At 39.7% G+C, this 23413-nt stretch overlaps 2 protein-coding genes and 1 non-coding gene across 3 annotated transcripts; 2 read left to right on the forward strand and 1 right to left on the reverse strand.

Moving 5' to 3' along the window:
* The first annotated feature begins 371 nt into the window (after positions 1 to 371).
* On the forward strand, positions 372 to 23034 carry LOC124139753 (endoplasmic reticulum-Golgi intermediate compartment protein 3-like). Its single transcript, XM_046507069.2, has 13 exons — positions 372 to 596; positions 1726 to 1884; positions 2800 to 2919; positions 6114 to 6145; positions 7880 to 7953; positions 9257 to 9422; positions 9673 to 9730; positions 11284 to 11315; positions 12457 to 12553; positions 18308 to 18372; positions 19161 to 19297; positions 20511 to 20566; positions 21744 to 23034. Exons 1-13 carry the CDS (start codon positions 500 to 502, stop codon positions 21821 to 21823), a joined length of 1173 nt encoding a protein of 390 aa, XP_046363025.2. The 5' UTR covers positions 372 to 499; the 3' UTR covers positions 21824 to 23034.
* On the reverse strand, positions 13878 to 16478 carry LOC124139754 (reactive oxygen species modulator 1-like). Its single transcript, XM_046507070.2, has 3 exons — positions 16351 to 16478; positions 15247 to 15420; positions 13878 to 14157 (listed from the first exon to the last, which is right to left on the reverse strand). Exons 2-3 carry the CDS (start codon positions 15381 to 15383, stop codon positions 14049 to 14051), a joined length of 246 nt encoding a protein of 81 aa, XP_046363026.1. The 5' UTR covers positions 15384 to 15420; positions 16351 to 16478; the 3' UTR covers positions 13878 to 14048.
* On the forward strand, positions 16637 to 16708 carry Trnap-cgg. The gene has a single exon. It is a non-coding gene; the product is annotated as a tRNA-Pro (tRNA).
* Positions 23035 to 23413: the final 379 nt, after the last annotated feature.

Raw genomic sequence — 23413 nt, forward strand, 5'->3', positions numbered from 1 at the left:
AAAGATATCTTTGAACAATTAATTATTCATGGAGAGTCTGAGTCAGATGAAACAAATAGCTAGGCTACATCTGACGTGGACATTATTGGACCATTTAGCTCGATGTTTGATTATGATCCCTTTGATTTAGAAATGGACATTCGTGCTCCGACTACAAAACAATAAAATAAAGGCTTTGAAGAAAATGCTGAAAATATCCACGAAGATTCGATCTTGGCAGTCATCAAACTGTTGAAGAACCGAAAAATGACAGCTGTTTACAAGACGCTGCGCATGCGTTCCACGAAGCGGAAACCGAAACGAGCAACAAGTCTTAACTGGTTCTAACGTAGCCACACGCAGTGAACAATGCACTGTTGTAGATAACATCTAGACAGGGGCCCAGTCAACAGTCGAAGCCCGACACGCTGCTTGTTTTCATTCGCCAGCAGCGTAGAAGTCGCAACAACGATCAGCATCTCACTGACAATCAAGCAGCTCGCCGAAACGACAACTAAATATGCAGAGTCCGAGTGTGTTAGAACGGCTGCGGCAGTTTGATGCATATCCAAAGACACTGGAAGATTTCCGGGTGAAAACGTTTGGCGGAGCAGCAGGTGTGCGAAATTTGAGGGTCTCGAAGCAAACCGGGTGTATCTTATCGCATCAGTTGTTATGAAAGTCATACGTGTGTCAAATAAGTTCTGACCTTTCACGTCTCATCATATCTTATGTGTTAGAACTAATTGTAAAGCAATTATGAACGTCTATCCTATGTTATATTCTGCCCTAGCGTAAAGTAGAGATGGGTACCCCTATCTCTCCAAACCACCCAGGAATTTGAACCCTTGTGACAATACATGTATTAGAATATGGGTAGGTAGTGGATTTTGTTCTTGATGGTCGTGCATTTTATATAAGACCACATCGATCTAAGCCAAAATTCATCCAACTCAAAGATAGTAAAGGTTTGCATGTAGTACACATTTGTAATCATTCTTGTCTTACCCTTGAAACAAAAGTTATAATAAGACAAATATCGATATCATGTAATCCTTTCCCTCCATGCGGGTGTCTACATCCAAGACAAGATAAGCAGGGTCTAGTTATTAGCGAAATTATCATAAAGGGATAGAAACAAGATGTAGAATGACCATTCACTTAATTCAGCGTAATCATAAACTCCAAATAGTCTGATGGATGAGTCTAAGAAATTTCCAATTCGGTTAAACAGCTGCCAGTCCAGATTTTGTAACACGGAACCGAACAATAAAGACATATAACTTCAGATTCAACCATGCATCGTTGATCTATACATGGAATATTTATAGCTAGTTTTCTGTTATATATTCATATATTATCAAAATGCCACTCACAGTATAAGTTCATATCTTAGTTTGACTAAATCTATGAAATTCAGCTTGATTATTGGACATGCATGTTGTAAAAGTTGACCGTCCATGACGAAAACAGCCCATATCGGACTGCAGGGTAGATCGGTATGTCAAACATTGCTAAGCTCAGATCAGATACAGTGTGAATCAGTACCAGTACTTGCCATGATAAAGTGTAATCTTTGCCCTATGTATCCATGTATGTTTGAAGGATACTAAAAGAAAATTGTCAATCTTATTAATGTTTTGGTTTTAGATCACTATCGGAAATAATAATGCCTAAAAACCTGCATTTCAAATCATTATGCTATCATTGGCATATTTCTGCAATGTTATGTGGCTTTTTTTTCAGTGACTCTGTCCAGTGCAGTGCTGATGTTTATACTGTTTGTGTCAGAGTTCAACTATTATCTCACAAAAGAAGTGCAGCCGGAACTATTTGTGGACACTTCAAGAGGCCAGAAAATTCGAATAAACGTTGATATTACATTTTCCAAGCTGCCATGTGCTTGTAAGTTATCCCTTGTGATTTAATATTTGAATGGACTGTTTATTTTCGATTTTTTTCTATGACAGTTATTAAAGTATGTAAACATGATTTAGGGAAGACATATTACATTGTGTATAAATGTTTTCTGATAAATTGGGTTTCCATGTATATTAAGATGTTTTGGTTTAGCCTAATTTGATTGATGGAATACATCTGTGTGAGAGAGAGAGTCAAAACTGATACATCTTGTGATGCCATCAGTGATATGTCTCAAGTTTTCTTTTCATGCCTATCATATATTCATATACAGTAAACTACGGTTATAATGAACTCAAAGGGACCTCTATTTTTAGTTCGTTATAACCGTAGTTCGTTTTAAGCATATATACAGCATAACTACAGCAAATAGTCGGGACAAAAAAGTAAGTTCGTTATAAGCATGTTCGTTATAAACGTAGTTTACTGTATATGTATACATATATACATATGTATACGGGGCAGATTATCATTGATATATGAGTCATGTTTGCACATGAGTGTTTTGCGTGAGTGGACAGTCAGTTCAATTGTTATAAGACGTCTTGCTTGAAATGGTTTTCTTATGACGGATTCATGCTGGCAGAGGAAGAAACCAGTATCGAAACACCCTAGTGCCGAATCATTTTAAATTATTTTTACAAAATCGATAAGGTTCCTTGTGTAAAGGCTCTGAATCCAAAGTGAGGAAGCGTGAAAATATTCCGGATTTTATCAACTCCGGCAAACAATAGGATGGTGCAGAAGGTAGAACGAGGAACCAAATAAGAAAAGTACCGATATGCAATCCCTGCGACAACGATGCGATTTCAAAGGAGAATTGATAAAAACATTCCCGAGAAATCACAAGATTTTTTCTTCCAATATGATCCCTGAGGCTGCATTGATGTGATGTTCCAGATTTGAGTATTGATGCCATGGATGTGTCTGGTGAACAACAGATTGATGTAGACCACAACCTGTTCAAGCAGCGTCTGGATACTGATGGGACAGCTGTCAGTGATAAGCCAGAAAAACAGGGTGAGTGATTGGGCAAGTGGGAGGGAAAGCCTGTCAATGATAGGCCAGAAAAAACATGTTGAGTATTATAGCAGGTCGGAAAGCCTGTTGGTGATAAGCCAGAAAAACAGGGTGAGTTCTATAGCAGGTGGGAAAGCCTGTCCATGCTAGGCCAGAAAAACAGGGTGAGTTCTATAGCAGGTGGGAAAGCCTGTCATTGATAAGCCAGAAAAACAGGGTGAGTGCTAGAGCAAGTGGGAGGGAAAGCCTGTCCATGATAGGCCAGATAAACAGGGTGAGTGCTAGAGCAGGTTGGAAAGCCTGTCCATGCTAGGCCAGAAAAACAGGGTGAGTTCTATAGCAGGTGGGAAAGCCTGTCATTGATAAGCCAGAAAAACAGGGTGAGTGCTAGAGCAAGTGGGAGGGAAAGCCTGTCCATGATAGGCCAGAAAAATAGGGTGAGTTCTATAGCAGGTGGAAAAGCCTGTCCATGCTAGGCCAGAAACACAAGGTGAGTTCTATAGCAGGTGGGAAAGCCTGTCATTGATAAGCCAGAAAAACAGGGTGAGTGCTAGAGCAAGTAGGAGGGAAAGCCTGTCCATGATAGGCCAGAAAAACAGGGTGAGTTCTATAGCAGGTGGGAAAGCCTGTCCATGCTAGGCCAGAAAAACAGGGTGAGTTCTATAGCAGGTGGGTAAAACCTTTTGGTGATAACCCAGAAAGTCTGAGCAAGGCCAACTAATGGTCTATGACGTGATCAACATCCCATGTCACTGTGGTGTAATAACACTACTCAACCAAGTCACAGATACTTGGCACCCCATGACAAGCATGAGGTACTGGGGACCCTTTCCGATCTGGGGACTCCATAGAGCTGCTAAACCAAGTTGGTAAGGATGTGGGTTAGTGGCCAGAAGTGAGATACCAAGTAACTAGTGGATAAAGTAGGAAAGCTGGTCAGATATGAATTAAACTACAGTAGAACATGAGTATAACGAACTACAACGGACCAGAGACTTCAGTTCGTTATATCCGTTGTTCGTTATACACATTTACGCTCGGATACTTCCGCCATCTTGTATAAAACAAATCACAATACTCGTAACTGCAGCATTGACTTGTAGTCGCAGTGATCACTTCATAGCATTCAATTGATAACATTTCATAACATTTCTTTAAGTTTAACAAGGTTTATCCATAACCGTCGATTGTGTTGATTTGCCACGATTGTGTTGATTGACCTCAGATTGCGTACAGCCAATTGTCAGCGACACTTGACACTGATTGACACTATCACTAATAAGTGGTAGATGGGCTTATCGGTGATCAAATATCAGGTCGTTGTATCCGTTAGTTTGCTGTAGAGAATTTGTTATATACGTAAACTTGATATGATATTATGTAGGAGATAAATCAGGGATTTTTTAACAGTTTGTTGTATCCGTTTGTTCGCTCTATCCATGTTCGTTATATCCATGTTCTACTGTAGGTAAAGACTAGATGCCTCGAATGTAATGTACCTGTAGAGGAAACCTGTTGGCATGTAACGGATAATGTCATTTGGAATATAGTTTAAACACTTACAAACCTTCTAATCTCAGTCCTTGTTAAGATGATGATGATGTTTGTTGTTTGACGCTGCACTCAGCAATATGACGGCGGTCTGTAAATAATCTAGTCTGGACCAGACAATCCAGTGATTGACGTCATAAGCATCAATCCATGCAATTGGGATACGATGACATGCATCAACCAAGTCAGCAAGCCAGACAACCGGAAACCGTTAGTCGCCTCTTACAACAAGCATAGTCACCTTTTCCGGCAGGCATGGGTTGCTGAAGACCTATTCTACCCCGGATCTTCACAGGTTGTTAAGTGCATCAGAGTTTTATGAACACCACAGTCAAAAGAATCAAAACAAGGCACAAATGAGGAAACTACTATAAATAAGCAGTCCAACAGGTGTTTGGTTAATCTCTATAGGACATCTGTTATTTGTAGACATGGCCTGAATTGATTGATTGATTGATAGAAACATGGTTGCCATGCAGGTTTCTACAGGTTTGTTCCAGTAACACTTATGTGTCACTTATTGCATACTTTATCCTGTAAGCTGTCCTGTGCATATGTTTTGTAAATTCCGGCCAGAAACTTTCAACATAAAGTCACGTGGTACAGATAGTCTGTAATTGTGAGTTGGAGATAAGTTATTCTTTATATTACCCATAGTCTTTTTCTCTGAGAAAATGTAGAAAAATGTGGGTTTCCTTATCCGAAGCGAAGACATTGGCTCAGATGACCTACATCTTCCCGAGGCAAGGGAGTTAACTGACTAAAAGTCCAGTTTCCACCCTTGCCAAACTATGCTGGAATTCTGGAGTTACATTTTGGCTTGGCTGGACGAATGAGTCTGTGCATAGTCTTATCAAAATCGTGAAACAAACTAGATATCCAGTTTGTAAACAGCATGGATTTCAACAAGCAGATGTCTGTCGACTGCAGGATTTGCAAAGCATGTGTACCGCCAACTGGGCATGGACAAATATTTTGCAAATCTTTTCATGTTTTAAATCAAAATGCTCAAATGATTTAATGCACTTCGCGTGGTGAGATCCTTTTATTACAATGTAGATCTTGATCATCAATCAGATCGTCTTGACTGGGCACCGCCACTTTGTTCGAAGCAATGCAAGTGATACGAGAGGTGGAATCTGATTGGTCCATAGGAGGGACATAGAAGGGACATAACTCGTAATAGCCACTGCTGGTTCTATGTTCGAGACTGGATATTCCAGTGTAGTTTGGCAAAGATGGAAACTGGACTGTTATAGTCAGTTTACGCCCTTGCCTCGGGAAGATTGGCGACCTATTGTTGAAACAACATCGCATGATATCACTTGTTTGTGTCATGGATGACCCCATGTTCAATTATTTACAACAATGTGTTCATACGACGTTGCTACGGGCTTCGTCGCAAACAATGAAATAACTGGAATGAACCAGCCAGTCAGCATGAAGCAAAAGTTATACTGCTCAGTTTGAATTATGGGAAATAATTGCACCGCTATCCATGCCCTTGGGTGATGTGTCACTCCTCTAGATATTGACATAGTTTTGTATCAGCACAATGGCTTGTTTCTATGCTTGCCCCTTGTGTTGTATTTAACCTGTTTCCTGAGCTTATTCACTGATAGCTTTGTCTGTTTCTTTTGCAGAATTGGGAGATGCTTCTAAAGATTTAGTTGCTGTAAGTATGGTGGTTATTTAAGAATAGACTTCAATATTTTTTGTTTATAGAGTTGTAAACGTAACTACCGGTGTGCACACTGCATTAATCTGCATAGCATAGCTGTTTTACACATTATGGGCACATCGTGTTTAACATTTCTAACTCCATAAATGCAAAAACATATTGAAGTCAAGTCATATAATAAACATGTGAAGAATAATGACATCACGGACTGCTTATTTTATCATTTCAACAATACAAAAGCAGCCACATCAATCAACACAATAATGCAACTCAAGCCCTGTCCACTCTATTATCAACCAATCAAGAAATAGTAGTTTGTAATTTGGTGTGGCCCACTTTGTAGAGGGTTTATGGAAATGTTAAAATACATTGCTTGGTAAGACAATCAAATGCCACGAAATTACTTGCAATTTTCTTTTCCATAGAAACATATAGAGAAGTATGTACATTAAGAAGAGATATTTCTAATGTGTACCAAATAATGACAAAACTAACAATCAGCCAAGTGCTACCACCAGGACAACAGTGTCTTTATTCTTATCACAATGTGCTGCACATGATTTCCAAATTTGAGACAAATTTTGAACATGTTGAAAGGAATTATGGACTTGGATAGATATACAAACAAATACCTTGATATTGTATTTGTGGCCTTTATTTATTTGTGAAATATATTGGATATATAAATAACAAAACAAACTTAACAAGCTTAACATTATGACCCTTTTGTGGGTGCGCTGTTTCATTAACATGCTTTGTTTTGTGTCTCAAGGTATAAAGTTGGTGTTTTCACTTTTAACTTGACTTTTGACATAGACAAAAAAAAACAAGCAGTGTTGTCAAAATGACCCAGTATACATCAAACTTGAACATGTATCTTAAATGTTTGAGAAATGTTTTTGCATGGCTCACATATATTTTGTTCGGGTAGTCTTGGCATCTTTTATTATAAGGACAAAACGTCAACATGTAAGATATACATGTATGTAGTGTTGTTCAGAAAGTCACTCAAATAGATGCGTGTTCAACAATGTGAAATGGATCATGAAGGACGTGTCACTCCTACATGTTGTTTTGGCCAGCAGAAATTCCCATGACATTATTGGAAAAAAAACCCCTTCTGTTCTCTCTCCAACACAAGTGAGTTCTCTGTCAGAGTTACGATAGGTATGGTAACTTTATCTGCAACATGCTGTAAATCTTAATGAGTCTCCAGATTAATACCACTGCTGACCCCCTAGCCAAAAATGCAAATCCAAATCCATGCTACTCCCCCTCCCCAACCCCAATGGAATGATACATATCTGTACCTTAATCCAATCTACCTGTGAAGATCCGGGATGGTATAGGCCTTCAGTAACCCATGCTTGCCGTAAAAGGTGACTATGCTTGTCGGGATCAAGTGGTCAGGCTCGCTGACTTGGTTGATGCATGTCATCGATTCCCAATTGCATGGATCGATGCTCATGATGTTAATCATTGGATTGTCTGGTCCAGATTTTATTATTTACAGACCGCCGTCATATAGCTGGAAAATTGCGGAGTGCAGCGTTAGACTACAAACAAACCTTAATCCAGTCAAATAGCAGCATTTATAAGCACTGAGAAAATCTAGACCCTGATTGTAGGAGACAATGATTTGCTGTAGGAGTTCCTGTGACCTACCGTCTCTTTGTGTTCTCATCAGCATCTTTTGATGCCAATAAAATAGATGGTGATATATTTCAGAATGTTACAAAGCCGAAGGAACTTGATCCCAGCCGCTGTGAAAGTTGTTACGGAGCAGAAACTGATGACAAAAAGTAAGTACTGGGTAATGGAACATCCCTACAGTCAAGGTCTATGTGTTCTACATCTATGATAGAAAGAAGATTTGTTTGGTGTGGCAATTTCTTTTCTTTAACCATTTGCAATCCAAACAGTATTAATATCTTCTTCAAAGTCATTAAACTTTACTGTATTTTATAGGGCAATATAAAAATTGGCAAGATGTCAGCAACACATTTGACAGAACAGCAGTTGCCAATCCATGAATATCCTGGGTATTAGACTATTACGGTTATATATGCCTTCTCTAATGATAAGGGGTGGTGGGTTAGCCCAGTAAGTTAAAGCGTTCACATGTCATGCGTTAGACCTGGTTTGATTCCCCACATGGGCCCAATGTGTGAAGCTTTTTTTGTGGTGTACCCTGTCGTGATATAGCTGGACTATTGCTAAAAGTGGCATAAAACCATACTCACTCACTCACTCCTTAATGATGAGTACCCTGGATTCGCTACCCTAGCTTTGTTTAGCAAGTCATGTCCTCATCTTCCTTTCTCTTGTCCTTAACTTGTTGGGCACACAGATGACCCAGTCGTCTAAGGCTGTTTTGTGGGCACACAGGTGACTCTAAGGCGGTTTTGTAGGGGACTGTTGTCAGCAATGTCCAATCAGACTTAAACAAAGCTGTGGTAGCAAAGGGGTATTTGTCATTGTAGACTGGAGATGCAGTAAACAGGATCCCAAAGACATAATTTATCCAGTCTCTAGTAATTCATGTCATACTTTATACCAGGGCTGGGCCGAGTCCAAATTTACTACCCGGGTACCCACCCCCTTACTACCCGACCCTACCCGGTACCCACTGTAGGTCTCAAGAGAAAGGTACAAAATGTCTATTCGAATTTTTTTTATCATAGCCCTGGCAAAACGTATTTAGATACATGTATTAAACAATCTGATCATGCATACGCTGAAGTTGACTTAAGTTATTTCTTGATTCAACCATGTGAAAATTCAGAAAGAATGGGTGCATAGTCAGAAATCATTATCGACTTGTACTGTAACCACTGACCTGTACTGTATAGAGTATTTGTCATTGAACAATGTATCACGTGACTAACCACGGGTTTGGGTAGTCCTGTGGGTACCCGGGTCCTACTCAGTACCCACCCGACCCAGGAAAGGCCATTATAGGAGTGCTATGTTTGTCCAGGCTTTAAGTAAATGTGATTCAGAGGAGTTCTATTTTTATTTCTTACTCTTTTTCACATGAAACAAAATTCAGCACTGCACTATCCCTTTAGCAATGATTATGACATGTCGGATGTTCCTCTCTAGGTGCTGTAACAATTGTGAAGATGTGAGAGAAGCTTACAGGAAAAAGGGTTGGGCTTTCAACAACCCTTCAGGCATCGAGCAGTGCAAGCGGGAAGGATGGTCCGAGAAAATGTCTGCACAAAAAAATGAAGGTTGCAGAGTCTTTGGTTACCTGGAAGTTAATAAGGTAAATAATCACTCAGTAATGGACAGCTGGATATGATCTTTGGAAATCTAAACAATTGTCAAAAGGCTTGTGACCATGAAAATTAGAAACCTTAAGGTAATTGACCAATGGTGTGCTTGTTGTCAGATTCCTATGTTGCTGATTACAGACATGTTTTGCCCCAGGTCAAGGTCAAGGTCAAATTTTGTTTCTAGTGATGTTAAGTCATCATACCCTGCATCTGTCTAACTGCCTCCGTTGTGTTTCTCAGGTAGCAGGCAACTTCCACTTTGCCCCGGGGAAGAGCTTCCAGCAGCATCATGTGCATGGTGAGGAAACAAACGGCAACACGTATTGTGTTTCTACATTAGGGCTGGGAGGGTTAACTCAGGTACTCGGGTTGGGTGGGTCCTGAGTAGGACCCCGGGTACCCACAGTACTACCTGGACTCGTGGCTGGTCACGTGACATATTGTTTAATGACAAAAACTTCCTGGAGCTCAGTGGTTACACTTCAAGTCGCTTATGTTGGCATTTCTTTATGATGATGCACACATTCCTTTTGACTTGTATATGTTTGAGTAAAGATAAAGCTTCAGTCAACTTCAGTGTATGCACGATTTGATCATTTCATAAGAGACCATATATCTATTATATAGTCTCTGGTTTCAAACATGCATCTAAACAGTTTTTGCTAGGGCTACAGTTAAACTATTCCCAATTAGCCATTGTGTTCCGAACTCTTGAGACCTACAGTGGGTACCCGGGTAAGGTCGGGTAATAGGGAGTTAGGTACCCGGGTAGTAAATTTGGACTAGTCCCAGCCGTAATCTACCATCTTCCCGAGGCAAGAGAGTTAACTAACTTTAAAAGTCCAGTTTCCACCCTTGCCGAACTAGGCTGGAATTACTGGGCTCAATCGTAGCGCCACCAGTGGCTATTACAAGTTATGTCCTTTCTATGCCTCTCCTATTGACCAATCAGATTCAACCTCTCGAATCACTTGCATTTTCTTCAAACAAAACGGTGGCGCCCAGTCAAGACGATCTGATTGATAATCAAGATATATATTGTGATAAAACGAGTCTTACTTCGCAAAGTGCATCAAATCATCAAAGTTGGACTTGTCCTAGCCGTAATCTACATCCCTGGAGATTAGTATTGGTTAGCAGGAGAAATTCAGAAATAACTTAACTGGCTTTACCATATATTTTTTTAATCCACAGGGATTGCCATTTGAATAACTATATCTTCAAGTCGAAAAGTGAATTATTACCGTTATGGCTCTAGTTAGATTCTTCTTCAGAATATTTCAAGTACTTTTGGCCTAAAAGAATAACTTAGGTCGTTGGATAATTTTACAGTAAATACATTGTATCTTTTTGATGCGTGGGTTTCTTATCACGTTTACTTGCACATATTTCGTGCCATTGCGAGACACACGTGCAGATTTCACACCGTTGTGAAACCCATGTGCTGAGGTCACCAGTTTCATTGAACCTAGTTCACGACTGCAGGCGATATTTCATCTCTGATACAGGTTATGTATTTGAGAGTTTTTATTAGTTATTTAATTAAAAACATTGTCTATGCGATGAGTCGGTTTGTAAGTTGGACAAACCATGTCTCTTTGAGATTACTAGAGATTGTAAACCCTCACATTCGGGAACATCCCCTCGTGAGGGTTTACAATCTCTAGTAATCCCTCGCAGACATGGTTTCTCCTACACATATAAGATGTCTGATAATCAGAGGAGTGGTCATGACTCAAGCTTTAGAAAAATGATTTTGCTCAAGACATTAACATAAGCCACATTTTAAATTAATAAACATGTTGCTGTTTCAGTGTATTTCTGATGTAATAGTGTCATGTTTACTTTCAGTACACGACTTGCAGGCATTCGGTGGACAGAAGGTAAGTTAAAACAATCTTTGTCTTCTACAGACACCCTGTGATCATTTTGAGAGCTGACAACATATGAATCAGGTTGTCAATGTGGCAAGTACTTTGCAGAGAGAGACAGGGCCACTAGTCCAGTGGCCTAGTGTCCCAGAAGCTTCATTAATTTCTAGACAGAATTATTGGGCTACGCTTGGTGTCCGGCACTTGTCAGCAATGGGACTATCAGGGGAGATAACTTTGTGGAGCAGATAACAAGCGGACCCCAACACTTTCTACCCCTGGCATAGTTTGTCCAGGTCTTACAGGTTGCTGTTATTATTCATTCACTCCTCTAGTCATGCTCTTGATCCCTGTGGGGATTCCAGGAATGAGTCCCCAGTATAATATGGGGAATCCCGACATGGGCACAATGTGTGAAGCCCATTCCTGGTGTCCCCCGCTGTGATATTGCTGGAATATTGCTAAAAGCAGCGTAAAACCATACTCACTCTAGAGGATTGTTTGTTTGTTGTTTAACACCACACTGAGCAATATTCCAGCTATATGAAGGCAGTCTGTAATAATCGAGTCCCGATCAGACAATCCAGTGATTGATATCATGAGCATCGACCCATGCAATTGGGATTCGATGACGTGCATCAACCAAGTCGGTGAGTCTGACCACCCGATCCCGTCAGTCGCCTCTTTCGACAAGCATAGTCACCTGTTATGGCAAGCATGGGTTCCTGAAGACTCAAGAGGATTGGATGGTGGGGATCAGGGACTTTGCTGATTGTCATTGTGCCATGATGATGTCTCTGGTTTGTCTGGGCTGCCATGATCTAGCTTGAGTCATAAAACAATATTCACTCACTCCTGCTCTCAGTGAAGTAATTTTAATTTGGGATAACAATCACAACCTCTTTAGGTCATGTGAATGATTCAGAGAATAGGAGACCTTAGTTACTGACTTTGACTCAAGTATTAAGGTCAAAATATGATGCTACAATCAGTTAAATGTTGATGCCCTCAGAAACTATATACTACTCAAAAGACATTACAAGAACAACCGATTCTTTTGTATTGCTGAAATTTGACAGAATAATTTTAGTAATATAAAAGAATCGGGTGATCTTTTACTTCTTTTGAGTAGTATATATTCTGAATGTTTCAGTTCAACATTACTCATCGTATCAAGCACCTGTCATTTGGCACCGACTACCCTGGAATTATCAACCCTCTTGACGAAACATATGAAGCAGCTGAGGCGGGTAAGATGGGTTACCTCCCTTCCATTATATCCATTATATATATTGTAAGGTAGGCTTTGTGGTTGAAGGATTTGTTCATCATGCTGACAACCTAGGTTTGATTCCTAACCCAGATACATTTTATGAAGCCCATTCTTGTCCCTCACTATGAAGTTGAATATTGCTGAAAGACGCATAAAACAATATTCAATTACACTCTCTTATATCAACATAGGGGACAGAGCTTGTAAACTTGTTCAGTCTTGGGAGATTCATGTTACAGTGCTTAAGACTTAATTTAAGGAACACTTTGTTGCACTTCAGACTTACCAGTTTTCCATGCTTTATGATTTTCACATTATGAGTGACACATTATGACTGAGTGACTGTGGGTTTCTTAGCAGTGTCCTGTCCTCATTTATCAGCGTGACAAGTGAAAATACTATGCTGCCCTACAAGGCTGTTGTACTACCAGCATTAACTGCAGATCAGGATTTTGGTGTGTGCGCACATAAGTAACGAACTGACTTGGCCAAGGACGCAGTAAACATGTCAGGGTGTCTGGATCCGCCAGAGAACTGGCAGTGGCAACACACAGCAGTGACCTCAATTCAATCAGGAGCCAAATTTCACATGAATAAAGTTGAGTTGGCTCCTAATATTTTTTAAGGTAAGGTGAATAAATTTCCACTAGTCTCACACAAACAGAACAAGATTATAGGAACAATTATTCCTACAAATCATCCTTAAAGATGAATTTCTTACACCACTTTGAATTCATTCAAGAATTCTTTTATTTTTTAAAGTTTTTCAGTGGTAATAGTCTGTTGTGCTGCTGAACCTGCTGACAGCCATGCCAGTCTTTTCTGTTTGGGTTCTTCAAGATAGTTTCCAGAGAGAATTCAACAACTATTAGCATCTGATACTGCTTCCCTGTGACGTGTGTGTTTAAACATTCTGACCATACTGAGCAGGGTCTAATCTCTCTCCTTAGGGTGAGAATAACTTATTTTTCAGGTCTTTATGTTCGTTGAGACATACACATACTTTTAAGGACCTCTATTACAACACTTATTTTTCCCCTCTGCCTCTTGGGGTATTGACTAAGAAAAGTCCAGAAAACAAGACAAAACAATGGACTGATTAAATAAAAAGAAACAACGATAAACATGACAAATTTCTAGGGAGTATCTTGAGTCAAGATGTTCCATTAAGTTGATGGGCATCATAGCTGGATTTTTTGCACTGCGTCTCTGAATGTTCCGAGAACAACCCTTGCATATTTATGTCAGTCTGATTTTTTCACCAACACCATGAAATCAAAGCAACAACACTATTTCTGATATTCTATTACAAATATATTTATTAACACACAATGATGATGACATTATAGACACGCTGCATTCATGTGTAAAGCTCGCCTTGGAGGTCAGAGCGTCACATGTCAGCTCTGTGTGGCTGTTGTCAACTCAAGAATGCTTCTGTAAATAAGTCTACCGTGAAACACACATTCCTGTCAACACCGGATACCAGTGCCTATTCCCATGAACGTCCCAAATGTCCCTCCTCCCTGCACCATCGTCTTCCCCACCTGCTGCACCAACTCCCGGCCACGCATTCCATACCTGCAACAACATTAACATTGGCAGTCCATGTATCTGCAAGAGGCCTCAGTCTAGTAAGAATGTTCTGTTCCTATGTTAACTCGAAATACTACTCAAAACATACCTTTATTTTAACACCTCCTTCTATTACTGTCATGCACAGATATGTTCCAACAACTGTAAGTCATTATGTAATAATTGCCACAAGTTAGAGCTTTATCAGTTTTACAAATATCCTGACACTTCCTCCTGCCATTGCTTTTTTCAACTACATAAAAGAATGGGTTGGTACATTGTCCTCAACAAATTCAAGGCTTTTTCAAGGCACTTTAGTCAAATTCAGTGCAAATAAATAACCAAGACACGGAAACAGATCTTGTGATTTAATACATTGTATCAGTTACCAAGCTTTAATGTACTTGTTATCCTGCTGATATTCTAAGCAATTTTGTGTATAACTAGTAGAAACAATTATGGTAGTTATGGTGTATTTCAAGGTCTTTTCATGTTTATGATGTATGGCCAGACTTTCTTGATGTTATGTTTTACAGATTTATTCCAGCTTTTCCTGCAGGTGGCCTCTTTAGTCACTGATTGTAGACATGGAATTTACATAAAATTATAACTTTTTATATTGTATAAGAGGATTAATATTACTGGCCGAAGAAATATTAAGAATAAGTATTTTTTATGTTTAATTTATTTCTAAGACCGGCTGCTTTTCAGTAGGGGTGAGGGGCCTGTGAAATGAAAAATAAAAAATGTGTGGCCTAATGATATAATGTATCTTAGCCTCTTTGGCCAGACATTTTTAAGACTTTACCATGTTTACGGTGTTTGCAACTCCAAAAGAATTGAAATATGGGCCAAAATTGTCAAGAACTATGTTTCCAATACTGAGGTTCAAATTGTTACAGCACATGCCAAGATCAGCAGTACTGACTAGCCATGTCCTGTTCAAGATAATACGTTACACCATATCGTAAATCTACAACACTGTACAGCCTAGTGGAGAGTTTTATGCAGAGGTCTCCGGGTTCAATGCCCTTGCTGGCTCAATATAACTTGTACAGTTAATGACTGTAAAATTACCCAGACAAAACAACTAACCTGAGAGCTGAGAATCCCCCAAACAGAGCTCCTGAAGCCATGCCAACGCAGAATCCCATCATGAAGCCCATTTTGACCCGGTCCCAGCAACTGGGGCCATGCCCCATCGAATAACCACTTGGTGGAGGAGCTGGCATTGTCAGGGGGTCAGATACGCACTTTACTATAAGAACACTGAAAAATAATAATGGTTCACGTGGTAGTAAATATTACTGCTGATCAAAAGTTTTGATGCAAACTTCATCATTCTCTCACAAATGATGTAATTTGGAATAAATAATCTTATTAAACTGTCACCTCTACAATTTATAAATCAGGCCAAATTGTAGTGGTATGTGATAGATTAGTCCAAGACAAATCCCCTGTTTTTTATTGTGGTCCGTTGACATGTTAGATGATTATTTCAATTTACCACACGACTACCATATGTGACACCCCCATATGTATTTATGGTTATGTCTGGAGTTTAAATAAATAGAACATAGAACAGAATGACACTTGACCAAAGCTGAAATATATCCCGTTTTCGGCGATGTACGAAAAGTGCGCGGTAATATTATACATGACTTGGCTGGGTAATATTTTCGTAGTTTTCTAACATGTATCATATTTTGCCGACGACCCCGCCCCTATTTTGTATGTGACATTCCCACCCCCCTTCGCAGTGTTTCTATCCCCCAAAAGAATAAAAAGGACCAATCCCTTATGTTGTAGGCTTATGCAATGCCTGACACTCCTCCGTAGTAGACTAGTCCAAATTCGTTCTCTTTTGCACGTGCGATAAGCTAATATGGCACTTCCAGGATGCACCCTTTTGAATTGATACGGAAGGTGACATTCCTGGGATTTGGTGACGTACTTACATCAAATCTCATTTCAGAGAAGTTAAATGGGCATAACAGAGGATGTTGCATTCTCGTTAGATCATTAAACACGAACTTTTGAAGCCTGACCTTGCCGATTAGCTTGTTACCTATGACCCATTTGACTATAACGATTACCAGCCGATTACGTGACAAAGGGGATCACAGTCTATCAAAGAACGTCACCAAAACCTAAGGGATTCCTATACAAACTAGCAATACGATGTCTGCATGTGCGTACCTCTTCGCTATGTGAAAATTTACAGCGGCCTGGGCATCGCGCACCAGTAGTTATGCAGCGGAAACCATTTTGTATCCCATAAGCACTTTCGTCATTTCCGGTTTACGTGTTGTGCCCTTTGAAATGCGTTTACTGAAGATTACCTATGCTTCTGATCATTAAAATCGTGTGAACGTAATATATTTATGCTTATTTCATCAACGTATTTTCGCGTGATTGCGAAGTCGAGTCCGGAAAAGGGGTAATTTGAATCTAGTCAAAAACAATTCCAGCAATTTAGCGTACTGGCCAAGTGGTCTAGGGGTATGATTCTCGCTTCGGGTGCGAGAGGTCCCGGGTTCGACTCCCGGCTTGGCCCCAATTAGTTTTGGTATTAGATTTCAATATATGCAATGTCACTGAAATAAACAGCGTGGATGTGAACAAACAGGACTCACGAGATCCAATCAATGAAATTCAAACAGTCAGATATACAAAGAAAACAATGTTAACATAAGTTTAATATTTGTTGGTGTGCAACATGCATATTTTATAGTGGCATCCACTTTTGCCTTCTCTTTGTCATGCTACAGTTGCCTCAGTTATTTGTCAGAATAGCAGACAGCCCTCAAAGATGTGATTCAATTGTTCCACGGTGCAAAGTTATGCTTCCACTCTGCATCTTTTTCACATCTGAAATAATAGATGAATGTATTATATAAGAATTTATATGATATCAGGTAACATGAAACATGAATGCCTCGTATGTAGTAATTATGCATGTGCACTTATTTTCAAGTAATTGTGAGGTGGGGTTGGGGAAGCTTAGTCGTTAAAGCGTTCACTTGTCACGCTGAAAACCAGGGGTTTATTGCCCGAATTGGTAAAATGTTTAAATCCCATTTCTGGACTCCTCCAGTGATATTGCTGTAATATTGCTAAAAGCCGTGTAAAATAACATACTCACCCACTCACATAATTATGATATAGGGCTGGTGATGATCAATGAGCCTGTAATTCAGGGTGTACCTTCTCTGAATTCTGGAATAGGAATCGTAAGTGGGTACCTAATTGATCGAGGCGACTATGCTTGTCGTAAGAGGCGACTAACGGGATCGGGTGGTCAGACTTGCTGACTTGGTTGATGCATGTCATCGATCCCCATTGTGTAGATCGATGCTCATGATATAAATCACTGGATAGTCTGGTCCAGACGCGTTTACTTTACAGACCGCATCATATAGCTGGAATATTGCTGAGTGCAACGTTAAACAACAAACCAACCAACCAACCTAATTGATCGGGTGGTCCAGCTCGGTGAGTTGGTTCATATCCTGTCATCATGCCCACACCACATTGAACATCAGTCACTGGAATGTCTGGTCCAGTTATTTACATGCTGCTGTCATATAGCAGGAACATTGCTGAGTGTGACATTAAACAACAAACGGGTTGCAATGGCATAAGTGTAGGCATTATTCCACACCTGAATACTTTTCTGTAGGAAAAAGTAAAGGTAGGCAAATATGAATGGAACCTTTTTCAGGAACCCTTTTGGAAAGTTTAGTATCAGATTCTTTCTATGCATCTCTATAGCCTTACCCTCAATAATATCCTCAATGAAGTGTGTATAATTGGCACATGAAGCATTGATTGGTCACCGCAAAGCATGATAGGCTTTGTATGGAGAAACACTGAAAATATACACTTTATGAACCGGTAATGGAAAAATATTGACATACAATGGGGTAGGCTCTTTCAACAATCTCATTAAAATCAGATCTTAGTTCTCGTTATCGCTAAACAAAGGTTTGTTTAGCGGCAGCGAGAACTTAGATCTGATTTTAATGAGATTGGCTCTTTCAATAAAATTGCAGTTAACAATTTTTGTGGGGTCAGTAGATCAGAATAATTCACATTATTACTATCTGTGTAGATAAATAATCAGTTCCTAATCAACACATTCTTTTGTTTACAGAACAGATGATGTTCCAATATTTTGTTAAAGTCGTGCCAACCACCTACACCCAAATCAGTGGCCAGGTACGTGTATCAGGTTTTCTCTGAATGAATTCATGTACATGTGATAAAAGGAAACAATTTGTGATGGTTGATTCGGGAGCATTCTGCTGATAATTTCTGTACTTTCACATTTTGTTTTGTGTTGACAAGCTGTTTCTTGAAATTAGCTGGTAGAATTATTACTGCAAGAATAAATTATTTTGGCAAAGGTCACCTTTAGGATCATGTCTTTCATGATGATAAGTAAAACGATCAAAGAGACATACCGTATGTCACTGTGTATTTTTCTGCGGAAGACAAACATGTTCTTATTGCAATGTAGGGATTGTGTATGCGCTGGTGACATGATTCATTTCGAGTCACTTTATAGATGGGGTATATAAATTAGCATCGATTTTGAAGGCTTGTACAGTTGGGTCGTCTTATACATGGGCTGGTTATCATTAAATATGTATTTATAAATGGAACAATTATTCAAGTAAATTGAGTTGGATCAATATTGATGGTTCAGACTATGTGGTGGTCAACAGAAACGAGGGACAGCTTTGCCATATATTATTTAAGAAACTGCAACTGGGTTTGTTACATGACTTGGTAAGGAGATCTACTAATAAATCTAAAGCAGAATGTTGCAAATGTCAGAGATTAGGGATTTGAACAAAAGTATTTAGGCTTGGTTGTGATTTTAATCATTCATACTCCTCATAATATTTGGTATTCAAGACAAAGGTATAAAATTATTATACATTCATGGAACTTTCTAGCCTTTGTAGAGTTGTATAGCCTGTTTGTACTTGCTATTGCTTCAGACCCTACACACCAATCAGTTCTCAGTGACCAAACATTCCAAGACAGTGGCTGCGGGATCAGGGGAGAGTGGTCTTCCGGGCGTCTTCTTCATGTATGAGCTCTCGCCCATGATGGTTAAATATACAGAAAAACAGAGGTGAGTGCACTTAACTATTGGCTACTCCCAGCTGTGTTGCTGGATTGTTAGCTGACCAGGCTGAAGACATCTTTTCCTCAAGGACCTCTGAACCAATGAGGCGTTTGAATCCAGTTTTCAATATGGCCACCATGGCAGCCATATTGAAAAAGCTACTTATGGCTATATTTATCAAATTTGTTACATGTTTCGTAAGTAGTGGGGCTCCACATATATCTTCTGTTTTTGCTATATTTAGAAATTTTGACCTTGATTTGGACTTTGCACTTTGATCATACCGTAAGCTGAAACTTCATATGGCAATTAGTCAGCCTCTTTCTTTCAAAATAAAATAAAGTTTGATATATGTGTAGTTGGTAGTGGGGCTCTACGCATATGTTCCATTGTTCGCAATATTTTTAATTTTAACATTGGTTTGGTTTGGTTTGAACTGTTGAGTACATATCAAGGTGATTTTTGTCATGTTTAGGTCACTCCTTTTCAAGTCATACAATGTGTGAACATTTTTCAGAATTCATGTTTCTTATGTGTAAAGCAAGAGGCAGTAGTTTCAAGAACAAATTATTGTTTCATGTAGACATACTACACATGTATATGTTTTTTTATGATATGTCGTCTGATGCATTGAAGGAGTGTTCAACAACAGTAGTGCTGTGGCTTGTTACCTCAGTGACACAAGTTTGGGTCCCCACATTGTCTGAAGTGTCGTCTAGATTTTGCTAAAAGCAGGGTAAAACCATACTCATTGAGACATGTGTAAATATTTTCACCACAGAATTGCAGGAGTCCTTAGCATGTGAAATACTGGCTGTTGTTGATAGGATGGGACACTCCCTATCTGTCAGCATACAAGAGTTGTCTCCCCTGGACAGCTAGCATTTGTATATCACTTGCTTGATAACAACGGTGTTAGAACCTACACCGAAACGTCGCTTTTAATTGTAATAAAGAAGTTGTTCATCCATAAATTCTTATCCTTACTTAGCTAGCATTTCACTTATTCTCAATTGATTTGAATACAAGAACATTTGAATATGTGTGTGAGTTGTGGTTGTACCGGTGATTGTGAATGCCATGCAATGGGCCCCCCATCCCTCCAGCAGTAACTGGAACTATTTAAATATGAAGGTGCCTCTGTATTATGCTGATTCCACTGCCATATAGCTCTTGGATTGCTGACTATTGTACTGATCACTACTCTTCTAACTTTCAGGTCCTTCATGCATTTTCTGACGGGTGTCTGTGCAATTATAGGAGGAGTATTTACAGGTATATACACTAGGCCACCAAGTAAAACTACTCCGGCTGTAGGGGTCATTGTAAGACCCTTGATATATCTACACCTGTTTAGAGGCTGATATTTAAACCCAAGTCTGCAGCAAAAGTCAGTAAAAAGTCCCATATTGATGGTATGGCTTTGTAGAGATGACTTTCATTTCACTTAACAGAGGAAGAGGATTTAATGCTTAGTTTTACACTATTGCCTTAAATTAAAGGTTAAAACTCAATATTAGAATACCTGGAAAAAAAGAACTTTGAAAACTCCCCAATTTTAAGCAATATAACCATTCTTCCCTATTTGCCTGCCAAGGGCAACTTTGTTGATGCATGTCATCGTATCCCAATTGCATGGATCCATCCTCGTGATGTCAATCACTGAATTGTCTGGTCCATTCTCGATTATTTACAAACCGCCATCATATAGCTGGAATATTGCTGAGAGTGGTGTTAAACAACAACAAAACAAACCCATTTCTTGTTTCATGGATGCATGGACCTAAAGTCGTTGCTCACCATATGAATCTCTGGTTTGCCTAGTCGAGAATCGATCATTTACTGGTAATTAACAGCACGCTGTCATATTATTAAGCAGGTATTTCCTCACAATCTCCCCTGGGTATTCTGAGGTGGTCCCCAGTACTGGTACACCATGCTTGTAATGAGAGCGGACTAATCTGCCGGTCATAATGTGTGAGGGCTGATTGTGTGTCATTGTTCCCTGGCAGCATGTGCCATGCCCCCCGTAAAAGGCGACTATGCTTGTCGTAAAAGGCGACTATGCTTGTCGTAAAAGGCGACTATGCTTGCCGTAAAAGACGACTATGCTTGCCGTAAAAGGCGACTATGCGACTATGCTTGTCGTAAGAGGCGACGAACGGGATCGGGTGGTCAGGCTCGCTGACTTGGTTGATGCATGTCATCGATCCCAATTGCGTGGATAGATGCTCATGATGTTAATCACTGGATTGTCTGGTCCAGACTCGATTATTTACAGACCGCCATCATATAGCTGGAATATTGCTGAGTGCGGCATTAAACAACAAACAAACAAACAAACAAACCTGGCAGTGCTGTCAACCATTGGTTTACCCTGCAAAGTATATCATTTACAGGCTGCCTGGTATAGCTGGAATATTGCAACATTGATTGTCTCTCTGCTTTACAGTTGCCGGCCTTATAGACGGGATGATCTACCATTCTGCCAGAGCCATCCAGAAAAAGATTGACCTTGGAAAGGCTTCCTGATTTAAGCGAAATATTTTAACTGCTGACTAATTGCTCTCAGACTACTTGGCATCCTACCACAGAGTCCCATCCATGGGTACATATTGCAGGGGGAAGTACACTTTATAAGGATTTAGGTCTCAGATTAAGGAAACATTTAAATTCAAATTACTGCACGACCCAATGCATTGAGGTCAGTATAAACATTGATCTTATCTGAAGTGTTCATACTTTCTTAATTATGAGATGAAAATATAGCTTCAAATTACCAGAAAACCCATTGCATTGGTAGTATTAAGAATTGATCTTTATGTTAAATGTTCATAGGCGCTGCAATTTATCCCATCAGTTGGTAAATATTTTTTTGTACTCGGATTCAGAAGTCTTGTGTGTCACCATGTATTTATCTTAAAGGGTGCGTGGTTCAGCTGGTTTGCGGTCCAGGCAAGTTTGCATCAGCAGATTCTTTACTCCGATCTAATACATCAGACTAGCAATAAATGTCCCTCATCAAGGACATGCAGGGACCAGTTACAGCTAAGACCCGGATTTGGTGTGTCATTAGACGTGGACGAGGGGCTTCTTTGTGAGGAATTAAGGGACACAAATCGGGAAAATTGCTAGTCCCAGCAAGTTTAAGTGGTATAGTTTGTACCCCAGTCAACTCTTTTTTTAATGTATATCAAGCACTCATTATTGTTCTAATTTCACACACAGGGGCGAAACGGTGGCCTGGTGTTAAAAGGGTTGTCACGCAAAGACCAGGTTCAATTCCCCCATACTGGCCCCCCTTTCCTGATATTTCTGGAATATTGCTTAAAGCCTGGTAAAACTATTGATTCACACATAAATAGAGGTATTGTGGGAATTGGGAAAGTGGCATTAAGCATAGTCCTTCTTTTACTATAGCAATCAGCTTGGTCATAGTGTCTGCTAAATAGTGACATGGTGATGCCCACACTGTTGATGCACCTGGTCAGACTGGCTGCAGGCTGCTGATGTCGACAAGATGATGTGCAAAACGGGATCATGATACTGGTATTAATTAACTGGTTGTGAAGAATCTATCATCTGTTCAACCCCCCTACCCTTACTGTCCCTGTCTATCACTGATGATATTATAACTGGACAACGTCTCCGGGGAGTGACCCTAGGTAGTCTCAGAGCAGACCATTATGTATTTACTATCTATTTTTGTTGGTATTTTGTTTCTAATAAAACGTTGAAAACTATCTGGATTGAGATTTGTCTGATTTATCATTCAGTAAATGTATATCATTGACGAATTGATGAGAGGTGTATGACGCGGAATATTGTCCTCTGGGAGATTCAGTTGTATCCAGTGGCTTGTTATATCGGGATGTGGCGATCAGCATGTTCGCTTGTAGATGAGAAAATCTGTATTTGATGCTTGTTGCGAGGCTGACGGATGATAATCGGGTGGTTACAATAGATGACATGCCTTCTTGGAAACAGTTCAACATTTTTTTTTTTTATAAAACTGCACATGTGCCTGCCTGATGGATACACTATTTCCTTATTGCTATTTAAATAAATAAAAATATTACCGCTTACCCAGCTATTTGCAAATAGTCGAGTCCGAACCAGACA

This window comes from Haliotis rufescens, unplaced genomic scaffold (genome assembly GCF_023055435.1).
Source record: "Haliotis rufescens isolate VD_foot unplaced genomic scaffold, xgHalRufe1.0.p SCAF_1, whole genome shotgun sequence".
NCBI lineage: Eukaryota > Metazoa > Mollusca > Gastropoda > Lepetellida > Haliotidae > Haliotis > Haliotis rufescens.

What these genes read in the sequence shown, in the direction of transcription:
- LOC124139753 (XM_046507069.2), top strand. Translation starts at nt 500, where the DNA reads ATGCAGAGTCCGAGTGTGTTAGAACGGCTGCGGCAGTTTGATGCATAT. An exon ending in TTCCAAGCTGCCATGTGCTT is followed by an intron (nt 1,885 to 2,799) that starts GTAAGTTATCCC and finishes GTGATGTTCCAG; the next exon opens with ATTTGAGTATTGATGCCATG. An exon ending in ATATGAAGCAGCTGAGGCGG is followed by an intron (nt 12,554 to 18,307) that starts GTAAGATGGGTT and finishes TTTTGTTTACAG; the next exon opens with AACAGATGATGTTCCAATAT.
- LOC124139754 (XM_046507070.2), bottom strand. Translation starts at nt 15,383, where the DNA reads ATGCCAGCTCCTCCACCAAGTGGTTATTCGATGGGGCATGGCCCCAGT. An exon ending in GGGGGATTCTCAGCTCTCAG is followed by an intron (nt 14,158 to 15,246) that starts GTTAGTTGTTTT and finishes ATGTTGTTGCAG; the next exon opens with GTATGGAATGCGTGGCCGGG.